This window comes from Sciurus vulgaris (assembly GCF_902686455.1).
Source record: "Sciurus vulgaris genome assembly, chromosome: 2".
Taxonomy (NCBI): domain Eukaryota; kingdom Metazoa; phylum Chordata; class Mammalia; order Rodentia; family Sciuridae; genus Sciurus; species Sciurus vulgaris.
The window spans coordinates 200,355,570-200,373,462 of record NC_136462.1 but is presented as its reverse complement, the minus strand read 5'-3'; the positions used below and the strand labels follow the sequence as shown (position 1 = coordinate 200,373,462).

At 50.6% G+C, this 17,893-nt stretch overlaps 1 protein-coding gene across 8 annotated transcripts in view; it reads right to left on the bottom strand.

Annotated features, from left to right (window-relative positions):
* The window catches only part of ZNF831 (zinc finger protein 831), a 95,104-nt gene that overhangs the window by 11,879 nt on the left and 65,332 nt on the right, over window positions 1-17,893 (bottom strand). The window contains exon 5 of one of the 8 annotated variants that reach the window (XM_079125572.1): window positions 4,099-4,132. The exons of the other annotated variants lie outside the window; for them this stretch is intronic. Coding sequence (XP_078981698.1) covers window positions 4,113-4,132 — 20 coding nt within the window. The 3' untranslated portion in view covers window positions 4,099-4,112. Of the gene's footprint in view, window positions 1-4,098; window positions 4,133-17,893 lie in introns of those variants that run through there. 8 annotated transcript variants of the gene reach the window in all.

Genomic DNA, 17,893 nt, shown 5'->3' with positions numbered 1-17,893 from the left:
CATCCTGTGATGCAACTGAGTTTTCTGGCCCCAAAGTCAGCAACACCAAGGTGGAGAGACTGCGGTTCACACCAAGATGCTTGCCTCAGATGCTGCAGCAGCCAGGCGAATCACACCCCGGGGGACCTGGGGGCAGGCAGGGAGCATCCGCATACCTAGGGGCAGCTGAAAGAGCTGGCGGAGGACCCAGGCTCCCGCTCAGCAGAGCTGTCTGTTTTCCAAGAACTAACCAGACATTGGTATTGGATGTGATTTTAAAAATTGATAGCTAATTTTCAAAACCACTACAACAACTGTGCTACTCGACATCTCCATGGTCTGAATTCAGCCAATGAGAGGCCAGCAGGTGACCCTTGGTATTTAGGAAACTCAAGTACCCCAGTGACACTGAGGGCAAAGCTCTCCCCTCTTGCTGAGGCAAAATTTCCTTGAAAAAATGCTGTTTAGAAAACATTTATGGGAGAGCGAATCTGTTTCTGAACAGCAATTGGTAATATCTTACAAGATGAGCTAAATAATAATAAAGCTGTTGTTCCATCGATTGCTCTTTGGGAAACTGAGCTAGAATGTTCTTGTGACGATAGTAAGAAAACAACATGAACCAATGTGATCATCCATCAGCAGAGGACAGGCTGGAGAAACGAAGGACAGTACATCCAATCTGTGGGATTTTGTGCTGCTATTAAAACAATCTGCATGTATTGGCCTAGAGTTTTGTACAAGATACATGAAGAAGGGTTGATGATTCCTACTATGGTATTGTTCTTTTCTGTGAAAGAAAGAAAGAAAGAAAGAAAGAAAGAAAGAAAGAAAGAAAGAAAGAAAGAAAGAAAGAAAGAAAGAAAGAAAGAAAAGAAAAGCTTCTGTCCACATTTACATGCATGCAGAGAAAGGTGTACAAGGATGTGCACCAACCTAACTCTGGTGGCCTCAGGGGCAATGGAGAGTTATCAGCCTTTCCTTGCTCTGTCTGCATTGCTGTCTGTGCTGCAACAAGTGTGGTATTGCTTAAGACCATTTGTGGATCAGAAAAATAAAAGACAAATTATGATGGTGGTTCCAAAATTTGGACTGGAAATAATAAGGAAGGATGTGTCCACTGTGTTCAGGCAAAGTTAAAAGTCCAGTCAGTTCTCTTACCAAAACTGCTGATCAAAGGAGACAGATCTCCCACACTGGTAACTAAAGTTCTGTTTGTTTGGCAGAGAAAAGCTATGAAGCCCACGAAAAGAAGAGAATGATGTTTTTCCATCTTTAACTTAAACTAGAGTATTTCTGTATTTCTGATTTTTTTTTTTTTTTAGCTTTCCCTCTTCTATGTAATCATTTGAATCTCCTTTTCCAGAAACTACTCTTCTCTATGGTTCTCATTTCTGTTCTCTTTCTTTGATGAAAGGCAATCAGTTTGAGAACACTTCATTTACCAGTTTCTAAAAAAAAAAAAAAAAAAAAAAAAATTAGTAGAAAAGTGTTCTTAAAATCTTTCAGTAAGTCAAAACTTTAATCATGCCCAAACAATAAGAGAATGCTCTAAACTACAGAGAGGTCAAATTGTGGAGAAGAAGGGAAACTAAATGAAGGGAGGAAAGCTAATATTATTTGAATTCTTTAGTGCCAAAATTAAATCAAGAGAATCTACTTTATGGATCATTAATTTCAAACTTTCTTAATCTAAATGAAAATTGTAAAGAGAAAAGTTCAGACTCTGGGATATAATTGATGTGTCTGAGCAGTTGCCTCATCATTTCTTAAGATTTACACCCTGGAGAAGGAGGTGTTATCCTGTTTCAGCAATTCTGTAAGCAATATTACTTAACTAATGGCTTTGGGAAAAGAATATCTTCTATTAATTCTGACAGGAAAAATAATGGTCCCGAGCCATTAGCTCCAGGCGGAGAAGTGGGGAGCGAGCTGGTGAAGAGGGAGCCTGGATTTGGGCTGCCATTTTGTTTCTCCTTGGGAAAACATTCTGAGGTGATTTGTGGCAGAGAGCAGGACACAGGGACGGTGGGAGCCCCTCCCCTCCTGCCCATCTCTGCATACAGAGTGACACAAGTGTCCTCCTCCTCGAGTAGCCACCACCCCACAGCAGGCCTCGGCCCTGGGCCTCCCACACAGGGAGGAAGCCTTGCACCTCCAAGAACCCCGGTCAGAGCGGCTCTTTTTACTTTTTAAATTTCTTTTTTAAATGAAAGACAGCTAATTTGATAACTTCAGCCTCAGAGGAATTTTCCCTAAACTATGTTAGTGGGTGGGGGGGAGAAGTCCAGCTAAAGTATCTCAGTCACTTAAAAGCATAGCTATGTGCAGAATTTAAAAGCGATTCCAGCAAGAAGGAAAATAAACCGGACGGGGGTGGGGGGGAGGGTGGGATCAAAGACCCCGACCCTGGCTCTGCCCCGGAATCGAGCACAGGTTTATTGCCAATAACTCATGGAGCTCGATTCTGCAGAGCTGATGCAGTGCACACTTAGCTGAAGAGAGGAAAATTAGGGCATAATTATACAATGATCAGTATTGTGCTAAAGCCACGGAGAGATGGGCTATGAATCAGAGCACAAGGACACCTAATCTGGCGGAAGTGTCACAGTGGACAGCCTGAGGAATCTCTGAGGCGCGCCCCAGGTGGCCAGCAGGGCCCGAGGTCTCAGAGGAACAGAAGGAGCAGAAAAACACATCTACCAAACGCCTCCTGCCAGTGCGGTTCTCGTAGGGTCGCCTCTTCAGAGTGATCACACTTGTTGCTCCAGAAACTATTTTTCTTAGTGGCACTCAGTTCTTTTCTATTTCTTTGAGGAAAGGCAACCTATTTAAAATTTCCTGTCAGAGGTTTCATTGTTTTGCTTTGTTGTTTTTTTCTTCTCCTGAAGGATGGGTAGTGGAAAGTCACTTTCAAAATCAATTCTTTTTTAAAAAAATTTTTATGACTTTTTATTAATTAATTGATTAATTTATTTATTTATATGCGTATGCGGTGTTGAGGACCAAACCCAGGGCCTCATACATGCTAGGCAAGCGCTCTTCCACTGAGCCTCAGCCCCAGCCCTCAAAACCAATTCTGAAGTTCAAGTTTGTGCCTGAACCACTGCCTGTACCTGAAACTCAGAAAAAGCAAAAGAAGAGAGTTGAAGAGAAAAATAATACAATTATTGAAAATGCCCTTGGAAATCTAAAAGTCCCAAACTGAAATCAAGAGTACCTGGTCTTTGAATCATCATTTTCGATGCTTCTCATTACTGAGTCCAGAAACAGCTGTCCCTTTCTCCAAACGTGATTGAGGTATTAGGGAAAGTTCATTTCTCTGCAAGTTTTGCATCCTTAGAAAAGAGAAATCGGTCCATTTTATTGATAATAGCTGGGGAGAATGAGCCTCCCTTTGCTTCCTCATGAATCCTGAGAGAGGGAAAAGTGGGATTCTGTCAAGCTGGAAATGGTTCAAGGAAGAGAACATGGGAGCCCGGCCAGTTCTGCTCACCTTAGGGAAAGAAAGCCCTCTAGGTATAGCCTCCCGGGAAGGGAAATGTTGAGGGAGAACCTAGACTCAAACTGGAATTGAGATCACGAAGCATAATTTGCTAAGAAAACCAGCCAAGAGGATGGGGGGGGTCTGTTCCACTTCCATAACGAGTTTAGGTACTAACCCCGAGTGGAGCCGGGGGAGGCTTTTCCCACTGCGGACTCCTGCCCTGGAGTTCTCTAGCTTTCACGTGGTGGGGAAAGGCCAGTGTTTGGGAAGCTGAACACTTTTATCCATTCAGATATTTCTTCCAAACAATATTCGTGGAAGAGCCGGTGGGAAATATTTCAGCAAGGTAGAGGAGTGGCAGACTGAAGCACTACTTGGACACCGGGTCCCAGATGAAGGGGGAGGTAAACATGGTCCCAAATTACTCTTGGAAAATGTCCACGCCAACGTCCACTCGACCACGAAGGCCTGACTTACTCTGTAAGTTTCGGTCTCCTGATAATGAGAGACACTCGACGGGGTGGACTATGGGATATTTGAAATGCTTTCCCTCGGCTTTATCGTCCCTCAAGACTTCCACCTCAACAGAAAGAGCCCTCGGGGCCCGCAGAGCTCCCGCAAGGCGACTGGAGTGGGGTCTTCTCAGCTAAAGCCTGGACGTGGTTTCTATGGATTCCAACAAGAAATACAGGGGACGGTCATGAGTTCCTTCAGACTGAAGCAGGGAACTAAACCCGCGGCGCTGGCTCAGCCCTGCTGAGAAAATCGTGGGGACTTGAACTCCAGGGTCACATGTGACTTGGAAGCTGAGGTAGGAGGAACAAAGGGGAGAGAGTTGGTGGGCGGAGATGGACCCGAGCCGATGAAATGCCGAAATGCCACGAAGTCCTGCTTTCCTCCTCACCCCAGCTTTGGAGGGGCTGTGCTTTGTGGCAGGGAACGAGAGAACGTGCTCACGGCAGGAGCGCTCGGCTTGATGCCCCAGCCCCGTGTCCTCGCCAAGTGGGGACGCACCGGAAACGTGACACCCAGCTGTTCCCAAGCCCCCAGGCCCACCTGGAAACACAGGTAGACGACAGACACAGTGGAGGGAAGGAGAGAGGACGGAAAGGCACCGGCACCTTAGCAATGTAACCTGTGCAATGAGCCAGGAGGCCTGAGCTCTAGACTTGTTTTCTAAGAGCAGCAGTTGACGCAGGAGGACCACCCAGAATGTCCACTGGAGGCATGCAAAAACCCAGAAGACCTTTCCTGATGGTCTCTACCCTCCTGCTCACAAGGGCGTCTGCTCTGCGATCCTGCAGAGGCCTAGAAGGAACCTCGGCTGGCAGCCTCCACTCCCATCTGCAGAAGAATGCCAACTCATCGCACACCCAGAAAATCCCGCCGGGAAGGCCGCAGAGGGGAGGGATCTCTTGACCACGACAGACAGAAGCTCAAGGTTGTGGGGAGAGCAGGAAAACAAAGGTGCAGGCTTTCCTGGAGGGGAAGGAAGGCCACTTCGGGGGTTTGCCCTTCCCTGGCAATTCCTAGACTCCCGCCCGGCACCGTCTTGGGCAGGCCCACCAATCCGCCGCTGTGGACTTAAGGACTTTCTCCCGTGAGAGACAAGTGGGTAAATGGGGATTACCTTCCCAGAATCCCCTCTCAATGGAAGTCACAGACTCTGGTCAAAACACCCACAGAAAGAGCAAAATACTAAACCAAGTGTGAAAAACTGAGGTCCCCCAAAGAGAGAGTCAAGGGGACGGTAGAGCTCAGGCTATTGTATATTCGAGAAATCTTCCCCAGCTAGCTTTAAAAATATGTTATTCCTAAATTCAAATCAGAAAAGGGAAGCCCAGCTTAAATGATCATGGAGTAAACCAGGCTGATGGCTTTAACATGTCCCTCACACTGGCCTTAGGAATGCTGTCAGGAGAACAAGGAGAGAGGCGAGGCCCCTCAGGGGACGCGGGCAGTCCACCTGGGAGTCATTCTGTTTGGTCGGCCCCCTCGTGGACATGAACAAGGGTGGATGTGGTGGGGACAGGACAGGAGCATGTGGGGGAACAGCCACACACTTGCCGTCTCTCCCCAGAGTCTGAATGTCTCTATGCAAACACAGCCTTCAAACTTCTGTGCTGAGAAATTATGAGTCAATTGTGCCCCGCATCCCGTCTCCCACAGAGGAAAGCAAGGCGATCCATTTTCCTCGCAGAACATCCTCCAACCCTGCAGCCGCCTGAGCGCTGTCAAGGGTGCTTCATTACCGCAGAAGTCCTCTCGGGGAAGGAAATCCATACCCAGTCTCCAACAAATACAGGGGAGGGCGGGAGGAGATGAAATAGCGTGAGGAGGGTCATAAAATTTAGCATAGGGTTTGAAGGAGCTGCGCCCGGCGCACAGGCTCACCTGTATTACGGCTCCAGCGTCTATGTTCTAAGCTTTGCCTCCAGTCTCAGAGAGAAAAGAAAATTAACCCCCTTTCTTCCACACGTCAGCTTTGGAAAGAAGGAGTAGAAATGTGGCATGTCAAGACTGGCAAAGTAGAGAGTGAGGGCCGACCCCATCTCCACCGAGACGCAGCCAGAGAAGGAAGTGCCTCACCTGAGCCTCACGCCCGGTGCAGGGAAGGAGAGAGACCAAAAGGCACACGGGGTGAGGGCCAGGATGCCCAGTGGGTGAGAACCAGCCTCACTCCCCCAGTGGACAACCAGCTCAGTCTTGAAATAACAGCCCAGAAATCAGCCCTGTGGGAGAATGGCCCAGGACAGGCTGGGCAGGCATGGGCAGAGACCCAAACTGGTTGGGATGAAAATCGGTTTTGAGATGTCCAAGCATCCAGAACCACCCCAGCCCCCTCCCAGGGGACCATGACAGGAAGGATGATGGTCTGCCCCTTCAAGGACTTGGGAACGGTTGCCCTGCAAAAGATGCAGGTGCCTAGTTCCTTTGAATCTCAAACAAAGGGTCGTTTCTAGCACAAGTATGTCTTAGGCAACATTGGGGTCAGACTTGTGCTAAAATGTATAGCATCCGTTGTTTATCTGGAACTCAAACTTAACTGGGAGTGTGCATTTCCATCTACTGCAGCTAGCCACCGGCCTCGGGGTAGAGGGCAGGGAGGCTGACTGGGACCCGCTGCACCGGGGAGGTCTGCACCGCCCCTCCACCTGGCTGCAGGCACTGTATTCCTGGGGGCCGTTGGCCAGGGCTGGTTGTGGGCACAGCCTTGACTGAGGATGAGCAATTATGACCAATAAAGACAACTTCATGTAGGAGACGGGTCATTTCCCAAGGATCCCAAGTGTGATCCCAAGCGTGGGGTTGATCCCGAAACCCTGGAAGACGATACCTTATGAGGACTCCAGGAGACTCTGGGGACAAAGTCAGAGGCGGAAGGTGAGGCAGAAAGGTACACAGAACTGTCTCCCACAGCCCTTCCGTCCTGTCCCTTCAAGACAACCACGAGAAACAACCTTCAAAAAGTCCATTTTGAAAAAGTATTCGTCCATCTGATCTCAAAACTACTTCTCCCATTCTCTCCATTATCCAGAACCCAAGGCTGTCCCTTTTCTCCCGGAATGGTCCCTAACCACTAGGAAAGACTTTTAAGTATCGTTGGTTGTTTTGAAGGTTCTTTCTGGGTGAGAACCTGAGCTGGCCTCGGATGAATGGGAGAGGCAGGGACACAGCGGCAGAGCTGGCGTGTGCAGACCACAGCCTCTGAAGAGTCGGCTTGCCGAAGCCGTCCTCTGCTCCAAGCAGGACGCAACGCTCCCAGAATTGCAGGTTCAGGGACATTTTCCAGATGAGAGTTTTGTTATGCTCCTAACTTCTCCCTCAAGATCTGTAAAGTGGAGGAGAAAAGAAAGGGAAAAAAATTCCTTTTCTTCTCTCGTTAAGCTCGTGGGAACAAAAGGGCAGCAACTCGGGCTCTCATTGTTCAGCTTGTCAGTAGGCGGACTTCCGTGAGGGGCAGGGTGGGCGCGGATGCCAGGGACACCTCCACGGCCCCCTGGAGGGCCAGGACCAGCCAGAGCAGGGACCCTCACAGAGGGAGCAACAGCCTTCCACCCTCTTCCCTCCTCCTGGACCTGGAGGATGAGAGAGAAGGAACCCAGAGGGCAGGGTGGGCGAGGGGCTCAGGCTGGGCCACGGGCAGACGGGCACTGGGTCCTGTTCCCTGCGCGGCTGCACCTGGGCAGGAAGAGGTAGGGCCACCCTGCCGGAGCCCCTGCGGAGGACCCCAGGCAGGCCCCGAAGGAGGAGAGCGTTCACGAGGCTGTCAGAGAGGCTCAGGAGGCCGAGACACACGATGGGGAGGCCAGGACTGACGGGCGGCCTGCTGAGGAGTTGGCTGCTCGTGTCTTCCCGCAGAGACGTTTTTAACCTCGCTGTGCAAGAACGGCCTTCACAAATTCTGCCTTAAAAAATTAGTAGTCTATTTACCTCAGAAATATTTCTCCTGCCTATGGGGACCCAAGGCCATCCGTCTTCCACACGGGGCCTCCGCAGCCCCCTCTTGCCGGAAGACAACCCGGGACACGCTCCTCCGTTATGATGGTTCTCTGAGGGGGAGAAAGCGGGGCCCACCTGCTAATAAATACCGAGAGCGGGTGGGATTGATGAAATACTACAGGATAAACAATAAAATTTAAAATAGGCTTCTATCTAGAAACAAGCCCTGTGGTTCTTTTTTATACATATGTAGGTAACATCTCTCCTCTGATGATAGGCTCAGGGTATATGTTCTCAGTGAGGATTCTAATGCAGTTCCTTATCAAATATTTTCAAGAAAAATATGAGTAATTTACTTTTCCAATAATGGCTCAGCTGGGCAGAGACGGTGGTGGACTGAGCTCACGTGGCAGCCCTGAAAGGACGCGGCCTGCCTGTGTTCCAGAAATGCTAATTAAACCATGCATCACAGGGAAAGCGCGTGGGTGAGGGGGAGACCCTGGGACAGAGGGCAGAGCTGGCCTCCGAGGGAAGCTGTGGAGGCGCAGAGGAGGCGGCCACGCCGGACGCTTCCGGGAGAACAAAGCAGAACTCTGTGGGTGAGAGGCTGACCGTGGAGAAGCCGAGTGGACCGGCCAGGTGACCAAGGTCAGCACCATCAGCCATGAGTCGTGCCAGCGGCAGGGACGAGGACGAGGCGGGTGAGGCACCCGTCCTCTGCAGTCCTTCTCCTCAACGCCCACAGGCCTTGCCAAGTGGTGAGAGGAACACCACGCAGACCAGAGGCCACCAGGATGCCCAGCTGCGCTCCCCCAACTGTGGTCGGAAAGAAGGAGCCGCCACAGCCCAGAGGAGCCGAGAGGATGTCAACTGAGTGTCGCCTGGGATTTGGGGGGAAATTGGGGAGAACTGAATAAACCACACAGTTTCTTGAGCCATAATGTGTCCAACAGTGAGTGCATCCCCGTGTGGAATCAGCCCCCCCACAACTGGGGACTGGGCATGGAGGACGTGGGATCTCCATCACGACTTCTCTGTAAATCTAAAACTGCGGCAACATTAGGAGTCTATCTAAACATAAGAACCCACCCGAGGCCCTAGGTGTTCTTGAAGCGCTGTGCAAACTCCTTTCTCCTGGGGCAGACCTTGGGGGACCATGTCTTTCACTTCTATTGCTTGGAGTGTCTCCAAAGCTTAACTGATTGTAAGACCCTTCTGGAAACTCACGCTTTTGCCCTGTTCCTGGGACTCAGGTGAGGGCTCCCCTGCCCTGAGGAGCTGCCCCCTCAGTAGGCCTTGACATGAGCACACCTGTCTGTCAGTGCTCCTGTCCACCTTCCTCGACGGTAGTGGGGACATTATGCCCTCCATGTAAACAGCCGGCAGAGCCCCTGCAAACCAAGTCATGCAGCCTTTATTCAAAATGATTTAGAGTTTCAAGTCGGCCACAGTGCCAGGTCCGACAAATTGGGGGCCGGGGTTCCACACCCCGAGGTGGTCCCAGCACTCAGCTCTCCAGCCAGCTACCAGGCTCGAGCCCGGTCTCTGCCACCTGTGGACACAATGGCACCGAGGCAGGTTACACCTTCGCTGGGCCTCACGGCCCCCATCCACACAGTGGGCTGAATCCCAGCCCTTCCAGCAGGGCAGGCTGAAGGAATCAAGTGTGTGGATGCCACGCACCCAGCCCAGGATCCGGAGAGCCTCCAACACCAGGGCCACTGCTCCCGGACCATCAGCTCCAGGGACCTGTCCCAGCTGCCAGAGTCCAGCCTGTCCCAGCTGCCAGAGTCCAGCCTCTCAAACACCGCAGGCAGCACGTAACAGGCGCTCACTGAAGACCCCTCCACCAGCTTAGTGGATGAAAACGAGGCAGCCTGACTCAAAAGCTGCATTCCAGGCTCTTCCCCTCCATTCCACAGCCCCATGTACGGTCCCTGCTGGGAGGCCACCGTAGGAACCCCGGGATCCAGGAGGCTCACACAACTCTGTGGGGTCACGCCTTCGTGTAAACCATACGCTCAGCAGAGAATGTGAGGTTTCTGCAGGAGTGACCTGGGAAGGCGGCAGTGACCACACGGAGGAGACAGGAGGAGAAGCAGCTCACGTGCAGCCTGCAGGTCCCCTCCCAGGCCAGACCGCGGCTCGTCTACCACCAGGAGGGGGATGCAGGGCGTGGAGGGGCTGGGAGGCACAATCGCACTGTCTAGACTCCTGGACACCTACATGCCAGCACCAGGCCACTCTTCAGCGCAGCAGGGACATGCTTTCCTCCACTGGATGTGTGAGTCCTGTATTTTTTTTAAATTTGATGTCTTACTGTGCTGAGAATAACAGGATGAGATGCCTCCTGCCTGGAAGGATGCAGGTCAAGACACGAACAGAAGACTTGGCGTTGCTGGCCTGGACACTAACGGTATTATTCTAAGGAAGAAAAGCTTGGACTTCGTACCAGTCCTGCTTGTGTCTTAACTCAGACCTACTTCTGATCCTTCCTCTTAGTAGCACGAAGCCTTCTTTCTAGCAGGATGCATTGCTGCTGTGCTAAAACCAAGACTTCCCAGTTTTCCTTGCTGTCAAGCATAACCAGATAACGCAGTTCTGGTCAAAGAGATGTGAGAAGAAGTGATAAGTGCAATTTCCAAGGTATGTCGTCAAGGGAAAGTGGGTTCTCTCCCTTTCCCTTTTCTCTTTCCTCCTGGTTGGAATGCAGATCTAATGGTAGGAGCTGGAGCAGCCATTCTAGACCACACAAAAGAAAAACATATGGTGAAGAAAGCAGAAGACCAAAATGGAAGGAACCCAGGTCCCCACACACCACGGAGCCACCACGAGAGCCTCAGACGATTTCTATCCAATGGCTATTTGTGAGAGAAACTTCATGTATCTTTTCAAGCCCGTTGCTATTCTCAGTCTTCGTGAGAAAAGCCCAAACTTTACATATTCATTCTGCGATGAGACACGGTGATGTGAGGGCATAAGCTTCAGCCTCGTCTCTAAATGTTGGTTATTCCCCATAAGCTTGGCAAATTGTCCAGGCCTGCTGACCACCAAGCATCCGCCTCACCATTTTGCTACATCTGCAAATGTTGACGACCAGGGACCAGCCAAGGACTACCCGCAGGGCAAACCTCACCCGCCGCCAGGCTTTGCAGACCAAGTTTCAACTTACACCCACACATGGCATTTACCTATCGCAGGCTTTCTGCACGCAGCAGTGGGTTGAGTCGCTGTGACCGGAAGTGCGTGCTCAGCAAAGCCACAGCTGCCCCTGTGTGTCATTGCATGGCACCTCACAGAAACACCTGGACAAAGCCCGGCCTAGACCGTTCTCCACCTTAAAATGGTTAGTGATTTCTCCTGGTTGCTTAGTTGAGATTTTTTTTAAATAAATGAACTAGGACGGCGTCCGCTGGAAGCTGTGAGCTTGCTGGGTGACACTGAAGGCGTCCACACGCGCACCCCCAGCTCTTCTCCTCCTCCCTCCCCCTCCCTCCTTCTTCCTCCCCCTCTGGTGCTGACCACACATGCGCACAGTTCCCATGCTTAGCATGCACATTTTAATTACAGTTCTTCAGTGCGGAGCATGCCGCTCTTGGGGGTTTCAACTCGGTGTCTTTTTCTCCTTCTGCTTAGATTAAAACAGAGAATCCCTTCTCCACATACAACCAAATTTCACTCTCCTTTCAGAATGTAGCACTTCAGCCTAGAAAGACTTGGGGGCTTCCGTTTCAGTTCCTTTTCTGATCACTTGGAGCATACATTAAATTCCACTTTTGATCCAGTTATCCCACTCCTCGGTTTATACCCAGAGGACTTAAAATCAGCATACTACAATAACAGCCACATCAATGTTCATAGCGACTCAATTCACAATTGAGCTAGATTGTGGAACCAACCTAGATGCCCTCCAACAGAAGAATGGATTAAAAAAAAAAAAAAAAAAAAAAACCTGTGGCATATATACACAATGGAATATTATTCAGCCATAAAGAAGAATAATATTATGGCATTTGCAAATAAATGGATGGAATTGGAGAATATCATGCTAAGTGAAATAAGCCAAAAACCAAATAACCCAAAAACCAAATAACCCAAAAAACCAAAGACCGAATGTTTTCCCTGATAAGTGGATAATGATATATAATGGGGGTGGGTGGGGAGTGAGAGAAGAATGGAGGAACTTTAGATTATGTAGAGAGAAATGAGAGGGAGGGGGGTATGAAAAATGGTGGAGTGAGACAGACATCATCACCCTGTGTACATGTATGATTACACAAATGGTATGAATCTACATTGGGCAAAACCATAAAAACAAAATGAGGTATCCCATTTGTGTACAATGAATCAAAATGCAGTCTGTAAAAAATAATAAATAAATAAATAAAAAAGTCTTAGTGTAGGGCTTGGCTGGGCCTCAGTGGTGAGCGCTTGCCTAGCACATGTGAGGCACTGGGTTCAATCTTCTGCACCACATAAAAATAAATAAATAAAATAAAGGTATTGTGTCCATCTACAATTAAATTAAAAAAAAAAAAAAAAAGTCTTAGTGTAAAGAGGTTATTTCCCAAAAAAATTATCCCTCAGAAAAGAGAGCCGCCCTATAACCAAATTCATACAAAGCCTCCGTTTTGCATGGACGGTGCGTGCCCATCAGTGGTCAAAACACGCGATGGTTATCACTCAGCCATGGTGGGAAACTGAAGTGCATTCCTTAGAAAATGAACTTGCAGGTCTGAATCTGGATCTGTTCCCGGGCTCCCTCTCGGTAACTACTCTCAGGACGCCGGGTGGCGGCGAGCAGCCCAAGCAGGGAACCACCCACCCTCTGCTGTGGACTGTTGAGCCAAGCTGTGCCACAGGTCAGGGGGACCAATGCACTGTGGCCATTAGGTGCTTTCAGCTTATGGTGGGTCTATGAGGACAAAATCCCATGGTAAATTGAGGAGCATCCACATTTTCTTTTGAATTATAAAACACTGTTTAGGAGAGCACGTTAGCCTGAAATCAGTGCCTGTTTCGGTCACTCTTAGACGGACAAAATTAGTTTGAAAAAGGGTGAGGGGAGGCAGCACCTTGAACACACGGGGGGCCTGGTTCCGGGGCATTTGAGATACAATTACAAGCCCCGGATGTTGTAAACAAATCCCTAAAGGCAGCTTTAAAGAGCAAAGCAGAACGTGCGTGTGTGTGGAAATTGCAAAGGGGCCCCTCCTGGAGGGATGACAGCCACTGCCCCATGTCAGGGAAGAGGGCGGCACCGCCTCGTGCTTGGGTCCCAGAAGCGCTGTCTCAAAGTGCCGGGAGGAGAGTGAAGTGCTGCGCTCTGAAACCCATTAGATGAGTCAGACCAGTGGTTCCAACAATGACAAAGGCCTTATCAAAGACGCTCCTTACAAGTTCAGCTGGAGCTGTGTCGTGAGAAGCAGCAGAATACAAGGTGTCACCGAACTCATAGTTTATGTAATGGGTGACTTAAAGGGACCTAGGCCACAAGACTGATGAACCAAACATGTGCCCCCCAAACTCCTTCCGATCTTTGTGCTGCCAACAGGGCTGGCTCTGTACTGGGCCCCAGTGATGAACACCTGCATTCGTAATTTGCAGGCGACCGGCTCCTGGGTTCCTGTCTAAGCTGCCTCTTGCAGGTAAACTCCTGGAGGAACTTGAAGAGAGAAAGAGGAGTGGGCATAGGTAGGCCTAGATGTGCACCAGTAGCTTGAGATCTGCAACTGCTCTTCTCTGCGTTCAGCATCCCTCCTCAGTGTCCCTTCAGGGAACAGCCCTCCCCGGTATAAAATGGGTGATACATTCTACCCACAGGGCCAAGGAGTGGATTCAAGGCAGCTGTGAAACCCAAACCTCGTTACACCAGAGGATGCTAGAATACTGGTTAGAAATCTTTGCTGAGAGGGTAGTGGGTAAGCCCAGGCCACTGGGGGCCACCAGTGGCCCAATGGTGAAGACAACCCAGAAGGAAATCAACTCTGATTTGAGGAGTGGCACTCAGGGTCCTGGCCGTATTGCCGAAGTCCTGGATCCAGCTGGAGCAACGCTGGGTTTCTTCATCACGTGAGCAAACAAATTCTCTTTTGTGCTTACACCTTTTTGAGTTGGATTTTAGTCCCTTGCTACTAAGCATTGTGACTGATACCAAAAAATACTCTCTGCTCTTAGGACATCGCAGGTCCCTGGCGATCTGCTGACCCCGGCACCTGCAGGACCACATTCAAGGTGGGATTAAAGATTTGCCTAATGTCAACTGAAGACACACTTAAAATTCAAGGCTCCATCATCTTCTCCTTTGTCCCGGGTGGCATCTAAGGTGCCCACATTGGAAAGGCAGTCATGACTTTGATGGAAGAAGCCAGTCTTTCCATAAGGAGGCACTGCCCGCCCACGCTGATTAATCTAGTCCCTATTCTTCCCAGCAAGCTAATGGAGAAAGCATTGTTTCCTTCCTTATCTAACTACCCAGATGACTGCTTGGTGACACCTCAAATTTATTGAGTGGCAAAGCAGGAAGCAAAGAAGAAATATGTCCTGTGTCCTCAGAAGCATCGAGAGACTCAAGCTGTCGGGAGTGAAGTGCGTCTTGCTAAACTGGCTGCAGAAGATTGGAGAAGAGATGGGAAAGCAAACACATAACCAAACAAATGGAGAGCCTCCGGGGGTGTTCGAGGAGACTCGAGGAGCAAGCCAGGCGCCGGCGCTCTCCTAGCCGAGGAACTTACAACTGACTAAACATGTCTCCCACTTCTTAATTAAAAAAAAAAAAAAAAAAAAATCCACAATATTTATGCATTGAATCTATAATGAAATGTTACTTAAATGAATCCAAATTAATTAAAATTAGACACAACAGAACACAACAGGCAGGAGTTCATGAGTGGAAGGAAGAGTGTTTCCCTTGCACTTGGCAGTCTGCAGCAGTCCTCCCGAGTGAAGAACGAGAAAAACCCCGAGAAACACAAACCACACAGACACAGAGAGCCGTTTTCAAAGGGAAACAAATCACTTTCGTATTAAAACATACAAAACCATTTTTTGAACCATTAACATGTGGATTTTTTAAAATCCATAGCATCATATTTAATGCATTGACCCAAGGAAGTGGGAGCACACGTCCTCGGTCCTCGGTGACCTTTAAGGTGCTGCCTTTTGGAATCACTGCAGCCAGTGGTTTCTGCTGTTTTCTCTGTAAACTTGGGGGTCCTTTAAAGGTGCAGGGTTTGGGACCACGATGGGAACGCAGGGAGATGTGCTTGGTCTACCCTCAGGGAGCAAGGCCTCACAGGCAGCCTGTGCCCTGGGTGCAGGAAGCCACCTCAGCCAGGCTGTGCCAGGCAAGGAGCAGTCAGATCTGTGGAGCCACGGGACACCCAGAGCAGATGGGAGTCAGAGCTTCAGGGCATCAGGGATGCCATCAGTTAGGGCTGGAGAGCAGAGGCAGCCACACGGGGACCTCAGGACAGTGGGAAGCCCACAGAGAGCCAAGGGTGCAGAGTGCCTGGGCTGGTGAACAGCTGGGTGAGCAGAACACACAGCTGAGGTGGGGGCAGAGTCTCCAGGGATTAGAAGACACACACACACACACACACACACCCCCCCCAATTGAAAAGCAGGAGCCCTCTGTATTCTCCCAGGGAGAGAAAGAGGACTTGTTTTTCCCAAATCCATTCTCCCCCAAAGAGTTGTGGCCACACCAGCTTCAACACTTGGCTCGAGTGAACTGCCCATGGGGCACTGGATGCCGGGAGAGATGGCAGCCCCCTCGGCATGCCCCCCCAAATTTCCCCTTGGGCCGCTGGCAGCTGGTAAAGGGAAGCTCTCAGACTAGCTGTGCTCGGGCCCAGGTGTGTGTGGATCACCATTATGTAAAAATTAGGAGATTTACTTAATGCAAAACTCTGTTTCTGGCTCCTCTCTGGAGGGAAGTGAGTAAGCATGAGTCGGCACCCTGTCAGCATCCAGGAGCTGAGATCTACATGATGCAAAATGTTGTTTCCCAAATCGTATGTTCTGGGGGCACCGTAATTATCACCCCTTTCTACAGACGGGGAAACTAAGGCACGGAAGAGCTGAGATGCATATCGAGACCACAGGTGGGAGGACTCGGACCTGAGCCGGCTGCTCTGGCTTCTCGGGCTCAGCGTCCTCTCCGCCCGGCGCGCTGCTGCCTCTCCGGGCAGCCTGCTCCACGGGCTCTCCTTCCTGCCCGTCTGCTCCGGAACATCTGCTTTTTAATATTTTTCCGTGTGCTTTTTAACAAACATGGCTAGTTCGGAAAGAGAAAACGAGTGCGTTTCCACGTTGGGAGGCAGGGAAACATCTCGCCCCGCACGGAGCCCGCGAGCCCGCGTCCTGCGCTGGAACCCGGGTTCCGCCGTGCACCGCTCCCTCTCGGGGCAGCGGGGCCCCCAAGGGTCCTTCGGCAGCCCGCATGTCCTCGCTTTCTTTTTCCCCCACCTCTCAGCCTCGACCCTAGAATGCCAGAGAAGCCCCCGTCTCTGTCCCGGCCTCCCCCAGCCCCTGGCGCGCCTGGTCCCGGCGGGGCGCCGCCTCCTCGGTTGGACCGGTTCTTCCTCCCGCACATCTGGGTGGGATGCACGTGAGGGCAATAAACGAGATAAACAGGCGGGGGTCGCCTGCGTGCTGAGACCCGGCGAGGGTCGCCCGATCATCGGGGTCCAGCCCGCTTCAAAAAGCACCAGGGCGCTGGGGTCCACTCCCGGCTCTCCCGCGCGGGCTTCAGCCTGCTCTCCTCCGGCCACCCGACCGCCCAGGGCATAACCCAGAGGGCGGCGAGGGGCTCGGCGGTGGGCGCAGACCCCGGACCGGCCGCGGGAGCCCGGCGGCCGAGCGCGGGCTGCCCTTCTCGCAAACGGCGCTAGGGGGCGCCGTTGAAGCTTGCAAGACGATTTCCCATCAAATACAAAGTCATGCTTCGCTTTTTTCCGGGTAATAAATTCACAGAGCTTGTTTTTTAACCCCCACCAGAGGTTAAAATAGTTTCATAAAAAGTTTTGGTAAATTCATGGGTAACTTTTTGAGGTTATGTGAGGTTGTTGTCAAAAAAATAAAAAGAAAGGAAAAGAGAAAAACAGCCTTTTTCTCCGCTCATGTAAGAGCCGGAGTCACGGAGCCGTGAAGGCGGATGGGAGGGGGGCTCGGGCTTTGTGTTTTTCCAGAACAGTCCACGCAGCGCTGAGGCCCCCAGCCCCCGGGCAGGGTGGGGGAGACGCGAGCTGTTGCCCAGCGCCCCCACCGCACCCGGACACCGAGCTGCCGCATAGAAGCCGTGCTGCACCACGGCTACCCTGCAGCCTTCTCGATCTTTCCGTGGCTCTCTGCCCGCAGTCCGGGGGGCGAGGGCTGTTCAAGGGGGTTTTGCCCAGTGCCCCGCTGTGGGCAGGCTGGAATCGAGCAAAAGTTACAGTCCCCAGGTAAGGGTTAAAAAAACGGAGAAGAAGAACAAGAACTTTTATCAGATTGATAAGAAAAGAGACAAGAGGAGGCAGGAGGAAAACAACGCAGTTAAGGGAGGGGGCGTCGTGCATTAGCTATGATTCAGACTCAAACGCACCGAGTTCATTTTTCAATCTGCCTTTAGCTAGGGGAGAAAAATAAGGAAATTATGGAAAATTGAGAAACAAACATCTCGGAGAGTGCTTTGCACCCGGGGGTGCTTAATGAACACTTAATAATTTCAAACTCTGGTACTTAGAAAAATGGCTTTTGTCCATTCCCGGCACGCCAGGTGCCTCATAGCGAAAACGGAAAGCTGAAAATGACTGAAAATGATGGCTAATGTCTATGCAGAGGGTGGTACAAAAATCATTTTTTCATGTCTCTGGAAGTTAAATAAGCAGCCAAGATTTTAAGAGTTCCAGCAGAGGGAAAATGCTGGAACTGAACTTGCATTTCTTCTCTTCAACGTATGAACTTGGACGTGACTCCCAATTAAGATGGGGAATGGCCTTG